We start from the raw sequence: 14,769 nt of genomic DNA, 5'->3' as shown, positions 1-14,769 counted from the left end.
TAGCACATCTAATTTAAATGAATGACTCTGACAGATCAGTTTAAAATATTGCTTATGCATTTCCCTTCTCTGTCCCTTCTCAACCCTTCAGTTTATGAGAGAAGATGCAGACTAATTTCCCAACCCCCAAAAAACATTTGGCACAGCCCAAGGAGGGGTCTGGAAAAAAAAACAGATTTAGCCAGTAACAAGATATTTTAAAAAAACTGAACTTCAAGTAAAACATACATTACTGATCTAAGAATATAAACTTGTGAACATAGCTGAATTTTTTTTTCCTATTAACACACTCACTCACTCTCTGTATATATGTATTTACATACGTGTTTGCCTGAAGTGCATGACATCTTGGCTATCATTGAAGCTTTTGGTTTTTCATGGCATTGCAAATGACACTGAGATTTCAAATCTGTTTCTATTATTTCTGTGGCATCATCATCTGCCTGTTCGGGTGTTAGTTGCTTCTCTGTTGTGCTTGATCCAGTTCTGTCTTCTACTGCTACTACAGAGTCTGTCAAGGTGTTTAGAGCTGTGAGAAGTTCTTCTGGAAAAGTATTACTCTCCTCATTTACAGATGTATCTATGGAAAAATTATCATTCTGATATTCTAACATGTCAGACATTTGGTTGGTTTCAAATTCATCAAGTGGTTTTATTACATGTTTCATGCCAAACATTTCAATTGCCATACTATTTATTGTCTCGTTAGTTGCTATTGCTTCATGAAACGGGTCATTATCTGCGACATCACTCTTGCCACCGATCATTCCAATACTTTGGAAAGCCATTGATGTTTCTGGGTATTTTGGCATATCATTTGAGAATGACTTTACTACATTCATATTTGAGGGAAGACTTTCTTCTAGAGAATCATCCTAAAAATAAAAATAAAATGCCATAGTTACAATAAAAAAGAACTCACATTATTTCTATAAAGATATTATTTAATATAAATTTAATTATACTTTTTGGTATTTTATAATTTTTATTACTATTTTGAACATATTCAACACAAATTAATGTAATAGTAGTTAAGGATGCTTTTTTACAAAACATTTTATGCTGCCACAACACAACGACCTAAAATTTTCAGTAGTTTCTATTTATGCTCTTTAATTGACTTCTCTGAGAAATTATGGAAGATTATCTACAAAAATAATCATTTCATTCTTAACATAATTTTTCTAAAGAGAGTGATTCCCATAAGGCAGCTTGATAAGTGCATCTACTTCTTTAATATCGATATCTTAATTAATTTAAATATCTAATTCCAAACAAGGCAAAGTATCTAATGCTCCTTTATTATATTGGACTATGCCAAAGTTTGGGGGGGGGGGGGAAATAGGAAACATGTATTATAAATTAGGAATAAAAATCTGGGTACTCGTTAAATAGACATATGAAACCTTGAAAATCCAGTTTGTTTTACTGCCCATTTAACAGAACAATTTTTGAGTATAGCACTTTTTTGATGGATATTTTGTGATTGAAATATAAGATCAACATACCAAAATGATAGAAGAAGCTACATAAAGTATAATTGAGATATCATTGGCAGCTTCTTTTGACTTTTAATAAGCCTGATATGTGACAGCAGTTGTGAATATTTGCAAAGAGCGTTACTCCTTTTTCTTCAATGCCTTCTAGCATAACTATATGACACATAAAATTGCTGCCGTATACATCAAAAAATACTTTTATCTTTGGAATTTAAGGGAAGGGGGGTGAATTTTGTTGTGCAATGTATCGTATTTCTTTGATGGAAAAATCTGCTAAGTATGAATAAGTTGAGTGAGTAACCTCAAATACTTTGGATTTGAAATTTTGCTTCACTAGAACTTCTTTCTTCTTTTTTCACAATTTTTACCCTGTGAAACCAGGGTATTAATTTGTAGATCGCCCTAAAATAGTTGTTTGGCAACAGTGCCTAGATTTTAAAAAGTTGTAGTAACACCCATAATTTACATTGTAACTCTATTAATTGAAGTATTTCCAATTAATACTTCCAAAGTTCTTTGTGCTGAAATCATATACTATCTGGGTTATTCATTTACAAAACTATGTAAATATTTTATATGCTATCCATAGTAGGGCATATTTATTATTTTCTGTCACAGGACAAACTTTGGATAATTATGTCAGTTGTAGGTTTTTATGCTAATCCAGTATAAGAGCATTGGAAGGGTTGTAGAAAATTACATGAGTTTATTTTAATGGCCACATGGATTACTTGATGGTTTCAATGTGTTAATTTGTAGCAGTATATAAAACTTTTCAAAGCATTGCTTTAAAAGTAAAATTCTATTTTACTAGGCACTATGTTGTTATGTGACTTATAGGATACCTCTGGTCTGTGTAAAAATATTGCTATTCAACTAAAGATTTGTACTAATTTATAAATGTTTAGTTGAACAATGCAAATGTAATTACTTATTTACAAGCAAAGAACCATTAACAGACTTACATTTTGGTGTGACATCTCAAAAAGTCCAGGCATTTTAGATTCTAAACCAAGAAAAATAACAAATACTTTAAACTTCTCTGAGTAAGACTGCTTTAGATTTTATCACTATATTTATTTTTAAAAACGTTTTTAAAATCTAAGATTTCATTTGCTTTTTGCATTATTTCAAATCCAGGGTGAAAATGGATTTTTATTATTCATCACTATTTTTTTTTAACTCAGGAAGTCCAAATCCAAATGTAATATCTTTATGCAAAATGCATAGTTGAATTCTATATATAATACAACTTTTTATTTTTTCTGAAAGTAGAACAGAACACCATCTATAACACAATTTTTAAAATTTCAACTGCCAAAACAACAGAGGGGGGGTATATTGCAGATCCCGTCAGCCAAGGAATTTCAGCTGGCAGAACCCTGAAGAAGAACCTCTTCTGCCATGGCTCTTGCCCTCTGAAACATCCCCGAGGTGAGAGTGACTCCCATCCTTCTGAGGTTTCGAAAGAGCCTATTGCTCTGCCAGATGGCTTGGGGATCCAGTGGGGGATCTTCATACAGGAGGTGGTTGACTAGATAAAATTCAATTGCTATCTCCCTCCTGCATTTCCCCTCCCCCCTCCCTGTGTCCAGCTTCCATCTTTGCAATCTTGTTTCCTTGATTTTATCTGTTAATGTTTTTATTTGCTGTGTTTTCATAATGGATTTTAATGTTATAAGCCACCCAGACCATTAGATATAAGATGGGAGGCAAATAAATTCTATAAGTAAATAAGTAAATGAAACAGTTTCATATTTTGTTATATTGTGCTCCAAAACAAATATACATTCCCGCTTTTATATAATTTCTGTGTATACATAATACCTAGTCATTTTAAACTTATTGTAAAAGCATACCAATGCATTTATATTCTCCATGAATAGTTGCTGCTGATATACAATCAAGTTGACCAATATTTGTGGCATTGACAGCATCGTTTAATTCAATCCTAAATGGAAAAAATTCTGATTAAACTAAATTTTGCAATAATTTTAGGTCTTACAACTCAAGACTTTATATATAATTATATGCAGAGTGGAGATAATTATGCAACTATCTATAGGAATTATTGCATTTATTTTCTTACTTGAGGTCAACACATTTTCTCCATTAACAAATTAAACAATGTCTACTCATTAAAATTCCATGATCAAGGCAGAGGTGGGTTCCTACCTATTCGGTCCAGTTCAGGCGAATAAGTAGTAACTGCAGCAAACACGTGACCATTTCCATCCTCTGCGGTGCCATTTTGGTTTTCTGTTTGCACATGCGCAGAACAATCTTCATTGAAAAAATGTAATTTTCCCCTTTTTAATGTTGTGCGCATGAGCAGACTAAAAATATGCCCCGCCCACCCACCCCACCCAGTCACTCATCTCCCGTGTGGCTTCCCTGCCTAAGGTGCCATGTGCCCCAACTGAGATGCCTCCTCCTCTTGCCTACAGGTAAGTCTTGCTACCCCCCCCCCAGCTTGCTGCCCCCACCACCATCCCAACCGGGTTCGCAACCTTCCCTTCCCTCGCCCCTCCAAGGATCCCCACAAGCTCCATTTTGGCTCCCAGCAGGCTTCAGGCAGGCCTGCTAGGCCCAAAAGAGAGCATGGGGGAGGGGGCTAGCAAGCCTCCCTGCAGCCCTCTGGTAGCAAAAGGGAAGGGCTTCAAGAGAAAGAGAGAAAGGAATCCTCACCGTTTGGGGATCCCCAAGTGCATGAAGCAGAGAGGTCTTCAAAGTTGGGAACTTTAAGGCTTTTGGACTTATCTCCCAGAATTCAGCTATGCTGGCTGGAGAATTCTGGGAGTTAAAGTCCTCAAGTCTTAAAGTTGCCAAGTTTGAAGATCTCTGCTAGCTGCTATTTTTAGGCTCGGGCTAAGCTAATCAATAGTGGAGCTCTAAGAATACCAGATGATCAATGGGCATGTTCTCAGTTTCAAAATGTCTGGCCTTTCTTCCTCCTACCAAAGGCTACCTGGGGTTCTTCACAGGAAGGGAGGAAGGAAAGTAAGAAAGAAGGAGACAGAGAGAGAAGGAGGGAGGGAGAAAAGGGAGAAAAAGGGAAGGGAAAGTGAATAAGATATGGATGGATGGATGGATGGATAGAGGGAGGAGAGGAGAAAAAGGAGTGGAAGGAAGGACCACAAACTTGGCACTAGACACAGCTTCAGAGGATGCTTTGAAACAGGACAGCAATCCAGGACTGGAAGGGACCTCAGAAGTCATCTAGTCCAACCCGCTGCTCCAGCAGGAGACCTTATATCATCTTGGTTATTTTAGTGCCTCTAACCCAGGAGAAATTCCCAGAAATCCCCAGGCATTACCAACCTCTTCCCCCCCTAGTAAAAAAAAACCCTAAAGCAAAAACTTCATGCAGTTATTAAAAAGAATAGAAAAGGGGGCTGTTGTATATTGTTTAATGGACTGATAAATTGGCAAAATGGGTGACTAAATTGGCTACGCCCACCCAGCTATATGACCACGAAGCCACTCCTACCCAATCACATGACTGCCAAGCCACGCCCACAGAACCGGTAGTAAAAAAATTTGATGCACACCACTGCATCAAGGGTATCCAGCCTCTAAATACAAGATACCGGGGGTGGTGGGGGGAAGAATATCAGCATTTATTGCTTTCCTGAAGTCCTTATCAACTTCCCAGAAGCTTCTGGTTTCACTTATTTTATTAAAAACAGACTAAATAGCAACTACTGAAGGGCAGTAGTGAAAGATAGTTACTGCAGGCAGGATCAACCAATAAATGAAGGAGGAAAAGTGAAAGGAAGAAAAATGAAAAGGGGAAAGGGGAAGTTACTGAGTTGAGTTTATGATATTTTATGGATCACAGGAATTTCCAGCACTGTCTCCCAACCCTTCTACATCCACTTTAAAACATATATGGTATTGTCCTTGAGATAATATCCTTACTTCCAGATACAGAAGAATTGAATATCAGAATGTACAGACATATGTATACCTATTATTTATATTCATTATATATGATATAAAGTACAGCATGTCACATTAGAATACATTGGATGAAGGTGTGTTTAAACCAGAACACCACCCCCATTCATATACAGTGAGAACATACTATAAATCAGAGATCTTCAAACTTCGCAACTTTAAGACTTGTGGACTTCAACTCCCAGAATTCTCTAGCCATAGCTGGCTGGAGAATTCTAGGAGTCGAAGTCCACAAGTCTTAAAGTTGCCAAGTTTGGGAACCCCTGCTATAAATTCTATATACAAAGAGGAACAGAGAGAGACAGAGAGATCATTGTGCTACTTCTCAGCTGGATGCTGCAACCCATTAACAACATAGGTGGCAACTGAGCACTTGCAAAATCAGTTATAGTTCTCAGAGATATTGTATTTACGGAAGCAGAGATTGAGATTCTTCATTTTCACTAATCTCTTGATATGGCTGGAAGAAAAAAACAAATTAGTTCAGAAAACAATAAATAATAAATTAACAATCCCACTGACATTTATATAACAGTAAATTATACTGAAACCAGTGAAAGTTATTCCAGTTACGTTATTTTTCAATTTTAATACAAGCAGTCACTGAACTGCATATTTCATAGGATACAATGTCTGCAATGTAAGTTGATATCTTGTCTTTTTCTAACACGTGTTAAAATAAGTCATGAAATTATATACATATTTTCTAAAAAATATAGGATCCAGTCTTCTCCATAAATTAATTCCCAGCTAAGCCACACTTACATGGAATCTAATACAAAAATATATTATATCATATTGATAATATTCAATATCCAAATTTATACTTTGTATAATGTACTGTATCTTTAGTGCACTTATGTTTCTATTTTTCAAAAATAGAAAGATATCTTTACGTGGCTATTTTATGTACCTGTGTAGTTATACTATTAATTTTTATTAAACAAAATCTTTTTATTTTATCACAGTGTAAAACATATAACATTTATAGCATGATTTTTAATATTTTATTCCTAGTGTATTTAATGTTAGCTGATAAAATTATGTATAAATATATATTAAATTTATATATTAAATATAAGCTAGCTTTCTACTTGTTTTATACACAACTGCCTAATAATTAAATAGTAATGAAAATGGAGAAAATAAGTTTTGAAAGTTTTATTGGAAATAAATGTCTACATTTTATATATTGCTATAATATGGATTCAGCATTTCACTCCTAAAACAGGCACAACATTTTGATGCACTGCAACGTTTTTTAATTCATGTATGGATGTATTTAAACATCTCTTTCATGCCATATGCTTGATGAAAAAAATATATGGTTAACTTCTATACACAATTTTTTTCCATCCTTCCAAAGACATTCTGTGGAATGTTCTGTTCATTCTAAACTCTTTTCCATTCTCAAGCTACTAAAAATATAAGGTCGTGATACATGGAAATAATCTTTTTTCCCCTTCATCAGTAAGATTGCCATTTTCATCACAGCATTAGAGGCAAGATAAGAAGTTAAACACCTCATTAAATTACCGTGCTGTTAGCTCTATATTTTATCACAGGGTATTTTCTAACCATTGTTATTCACACAAAATCCTACAATGCATCCATTTTGTATAACTGCTTCTATCTAATTATTCGTATCTAATACTAGATAAAAATCATTCTTAAGATTATTTGGATAATCATCAGCACAACAAATCTAAATAACTACATACCAGATTAAATAGTTCCAGTTGTTTCTGGACATGGAATTTGATGCTATTAAACGGAATGTTTAGGGAAAGCTTTTCTATGATTAGAGGTGAAAATAATTAATAGAAGCATGATCACATAATCAATATCTTATAATTTTAACAAAGTTTTCAATCAATTATGACCATTACCTCTGTAACCCCTCATTATAACATTATAATAAATAGACGCAAGGTAGCTATATAAATTGATTGAATAAATAAAACAAATAGAACAGATGTTACACTTTAACCACTTTGCAATACAGTGTTGTTAATATTGATACATATAGATAAGACTTTAATAATAATAATAGATTGTATGTATATGTTGTCAAATTCACAGCAACTCTGGAGTTTACCACATATATGGATATGTAAAGCAGTTTTTTAAAGTTCTGCTTGCATGATATGATCTTATGTAGGACCTCATAAGTAAATTCTTCTTTTTAATGGGATTTGCATTCATTGAAATGTGCATTAAATTGCAACCTTAAATAGCTTTCTGGTGCATAAGTATCTTTCGTTATTATGGAGAGGAGACCAGTCAAAGGGAGGTTTGATACAATAATAAACTGCTTCACTAAAACAAGACAGCAAAAATGTTGCCATATATATGTATCTGCATTTACATACTGCTTAAAAAAGCTTAGCTTTGCTTCATTAAATCCACACAGCTTGTGTAACTGCAGAAAGAGAAAAAAATGCATGTTTCTGAAAAATGGTGAGGACATCTGATGAGAATGATCAAGTTCGTGTATAGAAAGTCCTAAGTTAATACCTAGGACTTTCACATTCCCATAAATTATTTTTCAATTTCTTATAAATCTGCTTAAGGAACTCAAAAAAGGCAAAAGAAAAAGCAAGGTACTAAATAGAAAGATAAAAAGAAAAGGAATCAAAAACTTTCCAGAGAAAATATAAATATTTTTCAGCAAATTAAGCAGTAACAATTAGCTATATTAAAGGATTTTAAGAGAAATGAAAGATGAATTATGCAAATTTTTAAAAAAATATGAGTTTGAAAATAAATCAAGTAAATGGTTCACATGCAAATTACAAAAAAAAGTGAATACTGAAATTACAAGAGAAGAAACTATAACAACAGATAATGTAGATATGCAAAAAGCATTTCATCATTATCCAAAATGCATAAAAGACAAGAAATTTCCCTGGAGAAAATAAACAAATATTTAAAGAAACAAAATTTACCAAACATTATAGGCAAACAAAAAGAAGTTATGAATTGATCCATAACAATAAGGGAAGTTTGTAAAGCTATAAAACAAGACTAAAAGAGGGAAGGTGTTTACTAGCTTCTTACCATGCTTTAAAGCAGTGTTTCTCAAAGTGGTCCGTACCGCCCCCTTGGGGGGCGTTAAAGAAGTGCAAGGGGGCGGTAGGAAGTTCCGCCTTACATGGGGGCGTTGAACGTACAGAAGGGGGCGTTGAACAAATTCTATTTATTACTTGTTCTGCCGGACTCACACAGCAGTCATTGCGCGCGGCACGTGGGCAAACCTGCAACACCGATCGTTGCTGTTGGAAACATGGCTTTCATACGAGCGAATGTGCACTTCCTTAGTCAGTCTTGGGTCTAACATTGCGTCCCCAGTAGCGCAAGGAATAGAAAATTCAATAAAATCCCATAGAATGCTGATCAAATTTCTATGATATCCTATTCAAATTTCTATGGCTGTGCTACTGGGGGTCTAGTGTTTGCCGCGCGCAGTGTGAGTCAGCCTCCTTTCACTGCGCCAGGAATGGAGGCTTCCCCAGTAGCACAAGGAATAGAAATTTCAATAGAATCTCATAGAAAGGTGATCAAATTTCTACGGTATTCTATTTAAATTTCTATGGCTGTGCTGTTGGGGTTGCTGGGTCTTCTTCCTTAGAGTTTAGGCGTCCTTGGCACATCTGACGAGCGAAAATGCCAGTTTCAGATACGTCCTTCCCTTCTGTCTGAACAGCCAATCACGTTACAGATCGTCATTTGTGTGTCAGACGTCGGAGATGCCCAGTAATTACTACCATAGAGTTATGAATAGAATTTCATCAAATTTCTGTGGTATTCTATTGATATTTCTATGAATATTTTTTTACTGGGATTTTTCAGAAATTTGAGTCATATACCCGGTGGAAAAAAGTCATAGAGTTATGAATAGATTTCCATAGAAATATTGTAAAATTCTATTGATAACTCTATGGCTTTTTCCACCGGGATGATGATGTTGTTAATCGACGGATTTTCAAATTAATTGTACTATCAGCCATCCTAAGATAAGGTGAGTGTTTGACCACCTCTATGGTCGTTCTAACCGTTAGAACTATTGTTATTGATATAGAATTTAAATAAATATTTCGTATAAGTCGATGTACAAGATTACAACATCCGTGCTTCAATATCTTGTTATAAATTAATAGAGTTCAGTCATAAAGCTGGCCTATTGTTTCTGGGGCTCGTAACATAAAAGCTAAGCTGCTTGCAAACTAGGATATAGCAAGCACTTGCAAACATTCCTGTAACATAAAACGTCTTTTCTTGCAACTGCTTGCATAGCCACACGCAAACGTAAAAAATGCAACCACTTGCTTTTGGCAATGTAACATAAACCTCCAATCCGCTTGCAAAGCCGTTCGCAAATTTGCATGCAGCTGGAGGCGCTTGCAAAGTCACCTTTCTATGATTCATCGATGAGAATGAAGAAAAAACCATAGAGTTATCAATGGAATTTCCTAATACTTCTATGACATCATGTTCATAGATCTACCGGTGAAAAATTTATTTACATGTAATACATTTTGCAATTTAATACATTTTGTATATTATACAATTAAATAATCTTTAGGGGGCGGTGGCAAATCAAATTGTGTCTTAAGGGGGCGATGGTTAAAAAAAGTTTGAGAAACACTGCTTTAAAGATTATTAGAATCCTTACAAAATACCATGAATTCTGAGAGAGGGGGGGAGGGGAGGGGGAAGGGAAGGAAGAGAAGAGAAGATGAAGAGAATTGTGGAAGTAAAAAAATTAAAAAGAAACTTATAAGTTAAAGGCATTTGGTGATGATTTGATATAGTGATCTGGAGGATACACCAAAGGGAAGAGACATTAATAGGAAAATTTAAAAAATTTGGTACACTAGCAGGTTTTTAAATGTTAACAAAAGATAGCAAAAAGATAAAATAGAATTGATGAAGAAAATAGGGTTTAAGATTGAGAAAAAAAGTAAAATATTTGGGTATCACCATGGCAAATGTAAATTATATGTTATTTTAAAATAATTACGTTAAGATATGGAATGAAGCTTAAAAAGATATATTAAAATGGGAGAAATCGGTGAGGATAATTTCTGTGATAAAACCTGATAGAAGAAATGTCCATCTGGGTTCAGTTCCAAGTGGGGAGAAAGACACTGGAAATATGGAGGCTGCTTGGAAGGATGGTTTAATGGAGCAGAACCATTAAGCACATGGTCCTGGTGCAGTTGAAAACATGGAGTGGAGAGTGAGTATTATTTATACCCTCTCTTGGGCTTTGAACCTGAGCTTTCTGTTCCTGTGGCAAGGGCAGGTATTCTATTGGTTGCTATAGGGGTCATGTGCAGATCCTAGGAGTTTGTCTGAGATAAATCTGGTTGAACTGTGCTGAGTGATGTAATATCCCCAGGACCCAAGTGCCATGTGGTAAACTCTGCTGCTAGATGGGTAGAGGGCTAATCTTATTATGTTCAGAGGGTCATGTTTTAATCCCATCACCCTGGAGCTGGAGGCCTTTTGTTTTGTAGATTGGATGGCCCAGTCTTTCTGGGGCTATTAACGAAGGTGGGGGCTGCTTTCCAAGAGCATGTTTCTCCTTTTCTCATGCAAGGAACTATAATATTCTGCCTTTTTAATATTTCCTAAAATATTTCATTCTTCTAGGAGGGGTGGGTGCTAACTTTCTACAAACCATTTTTAAATATTTCAATAAAATTATATTTAAAAATAATGTATTATTTAGACTTAACTTTTGTTAGATACTTGCTTTAACTACAGTGGTTTCCACCAAGGTCCTCTGTTCCGGCGGGAACAGAGGTTTAATCCTATTGGTCGAAGGGTCTGACAGCTCCCTATAAAAGGGCTGCTGTCAGACTCAATCTTTGCTGGATTGTTCTCACTTGTTGTACTTAATAAAGAGCTGTTGTTACCCTTAAGCCTGTGTGTGCCTATCCATTACCCGATCTAACAACTTCTATGATATATTGATTTATTTTAATATTTATTGTTTTCTGCCTGTTGTTTCATTTTATTTTTTGTATTTTGTATTTTGTATTTTTTTTCCTTTTCTTAAAATATGAGAGAGAAAAAAAATATTCTCACCTCCATATGTATTAGCTTCTTCTGAAGTAATGCTGATTTCCCTTGCTAATACCATGTCTTTATCCACTAAAGATAATCTAAAAATATAGAACACATCTTAGTTTTAGTTTCTATCACCCATATAAGGACTGAAATTGACAATGCAGAAACTAAAGGTTCCCAAGATAGAGAGATTATGTAAAAATATCTGTTATATTTCAAGCTATGAGACTGACCAGTACCTGTTAAGTCAAAAATGCAGGAGATTCTGACTTCCTTTCCTTGCACTAGGCAAGCAATGTTATATTTAAGGTATCATTCTTATTGAAGTGCAATAAATATTCTAATGTAGCAGAATCTCTGAGAAATTTATGTCAAGGTAAGCCAAATGATGAATTAAGGAGTTGTATCTGGACAGCTGTGATTTAGTACTGAACTCAATTTAAATCTTGACAGCAAAAGCTATTACTAAATACAACTTATCTCTGGTAACTCCAGTTTTTATTAGTTTTCAACGGGCCAAAGTCCTTATCTGGGCAATCAAAAGAGGTTCTTTGTACAGTATATATTTCAAAATAGTTAAAGCAGGACAATATATCACAGATGCTACCACTAACTCTAATATTTCATACAGGTTATTACCAACTACAGCTTGTCTTTGGTAGCTCCAGTTTTTACCAGTTCTCAAACAGTTGCTATCCTGACTTACTAAAGTATATCTTTAAAAATAGTTAAAGCAGAAGAATATTTCGTAGAGGAGCAAGGTCTTATTACAAGTGACAAAATATTGAAAGAACCAATCCAAGAAGAAAACCTTCAGCAATCCGGCATCCAGGAACCTAGACTACATTGGGGAGATAGAAGGGAGGACTGAACACTTCTGACTCCAAAATCAGCATTATTTTTTTCTCAATGAGCTAAAAAAAGGGATTTCGTTCTTATGAATAACATTATTTTTTTCTGTTGTATCTCCCACATCCATTCAAGACCATTTTAAAAAGTGGGTCTCCTACATTAATCTGTCTGCAAGTGCCACTATCTCACCCTTTCCGTTCACATTGTCTCTAAATATTTTCTTTAATAGCCAGGTCATCATAGCTCTTGTAAAGCCTATCAGGAAAGGGGTAGGGCAGATAATTAAGCTGTTCCACAGCAGGGGCCATCACTGAGAAGTAACCATTAAAAATCTATAGATGACATTCCCTTACAGGACGGATACTTTAATCATGAGGCTTTACTATTCTGAAGTCAGAGTGCCCCATTTCTAATTAGTTAGCCTTGATTAAAAAATACAGGTTTTGTGCTAAACAGAAATAGTAATTGTCTCTAGTAAATGTAGAGTCATAATTAGGAACATAACATAGTAGACTCTGCATTCTCATTAAGTGCTAAACATATTGTGAAAAATACTCTAAATTAACAAGTAGAAAAACAGATTGCCCAAGACATATGTTTTCGAAAATATCAGATATATAACTGCTGGTAAACTAAAACATGGAGGTGTTTTGAACATGCAGTAAGCAACTTAAGGGCATGGGAGAACTGGCTATTCTCAAAAGTGTAATGAAATATACAATAATACCCAACTGCCAATGTTTGAAATATACTGAACTTGTTTGCTAAGTTTCAAAACACAGGATGGAAGGAAGGCAGAGACTTTTTCTTATCTGTCTCAGGAAGTAAGTGTCTTGGATCAGGCAAAATACAACTGATAAAAACTATTAATTAATGAACTCATACATTATCATTTCGTCTATAAAGTTTAAATATTCAAAAAAATGTTTGCAAACTATATTTTTAAAAAGATCCACAGATACAGTAAGAACACCAGAGCAATCAATAAGTGCTGCCATGACAAGTCCTATTTCACAAACATACATTAATGAATCCTTTTATACTTTTCAGTTAGCAGATATAGTGTGCTTTCTATAAAATAAGACTGAAGAAATTAATAGAACATTTCCTCATTACTTACCTGGTGCTACTGTTAATTATATGTATCAGGGTAATAACAAATTAGGGACATCTAGAGGAGATCAATAATATTAAAATGACAGGATAACTAGATGATAACCCCATACATTTTGTTGTTTTGTATGATGCATACAATGCACTTTAAAAAGGAGCAAGACTTCAGCCATCAACACCTGTTATTTTTACATGTTGACCTCCCCATGGTTTCCCTTATCCAAATGATATTTATGTTTCCCTCAGACTAGTTAATACACAGATTCTATACTTACCACGAAGTCCTGTTTTGAGATTTAGACATACTATCAGTGGAGAGGAAATAAAAATGAATGCTCTAGACCTCATTTCCCTGCCACAATCTCTTGTAGATAATAATGAATAGTCAGTGATGCTGTATTTATACTCACTAGAATATATTCTACCCACACACCTGAGCTCAGCCACCCTAGTCTTTGTCCTTGTAAACTAAGAAATAGGAGGGGTTTACATTAGCTATGCCCATGAAAACCTTGAACATGGAAAAGAAACTCGATAGAGGTATTTGATAATGTATATTTTTATTTTATTTGTCTATTTTGCTATTTCCATTATTTATTTGTATTTTCTGCTTCTATATTGTGAGCTGTCCAATGTTGGATTCCATCAGCATCAACACTGAAATTAATAAAGAGGAGGCATAATGTGCACAATGCTTCAAAAAATTTCATTACACGGTATGCTTTGGTACCAAACACTTCAGAACTCGCAATTCTCCCGAGACGAAGTATTGGACATAACGTTGTTTAGGGCTGTAAATATTAAGAATATTTGGCAGCTCGCCTCAAAGAGTAATGCAGAAGCCCAAGCATTTGATGTACAACGCCCATCGACCAGAGTCAAAATCTACCCCCACGCTTTTCTGGGAATGATGGAGGGCAGCCTTTAAAGGACACCAAGTTGAGGCATGTTAACGTAAAGAATGAATAAATACTGTAAGCGCTTTTGCAGACGTCTTTCAAGCGTCGCCTTACGCCCCCACGTGAGTCGGTCACCTTTTTGCACGAAGCTCTTTTTCTTCCAGGTCGCTCTCAACCCCGGACCCTTCAACTATCGTCTCATCGCTGTCTGAATAGGAGACTTCGCCCACTTCCATCATAGCTGTTCCCCACACTCCTGTCAGTCCACGCTTTTCTTTCCCCGCTTGATGAAACCGCGACCACCACCCCTCCTCCCCAGGGCTCAGTCCCCAAGACGACCCTTCGCTGCCCCAGAAAATGGCGGGAGA

At 35.3% G+C, this 14,769-nt stretch overlaps 1 protein-coding gene across 2 annotated transcripts in view; it reads right to left on the bottom strand.

The window, feature by feature from the left end:
- ANKRD31 (ankyrin repeat domain 31) overlaps positions 1-14,769 on the bottom strand; it is a 78,827-nt gene extending 64,058 nt beyond the window's left edge. Inside the window, exons 1-8 of one of the 2 annotated variants that reach the window (XM_081941168.1) lie at positions 14,537-14,769; positions 11,556-11,632; positions 7,181-7,254; positions 5,873-5,919; positions 3,359-3,450; positions 2,465-2,505; positions 692-875; positions 324-580 (exon numbers count right to left, since the gene is read on the bottom strand). In XM_081941168.1, coding sequence (XP_081797294.1) covers positions 324-580; positions 692-875; positions 2,465-2,505; positions 3,359-3,450; positions 5,873-5,919; positions 7,181-7,254; positions 11,556-11,632; positions 14,537-14,640 — 876 coding nt within the window. In that variant the 5' untranslated portion in view covers positions 14,641-14,769. Of the gene's footprint in view, positions 1-323; positions 876-2,464; positions 2,506-3,358; positions 3,451-5,872; positions 5,920-7,180; positions 7,255-11,555; positions 11,633-14,536 lie in introns of both variants that reach the window. The other variant, XM_081941167.1, reaches the window with a different exon arrangement.

Source organism: Natrix helvetica (assembly GCF_964273705.1).
Source record: "Natrix helvetica genome assembly, chromosome: 2".
Taxonomy (NCBI): domain Eukaryota; kingdom Metazoa; phylum Chordata; class Lepidosauria; order Squamata; family Natricidae; genus Natrix; species Natrix helvetica.
The sequence above is the reverse complement of the archived record's forward strand: the minus strand, read 5'-3'. Positions and strand labels throughout refer to the sequence as shown.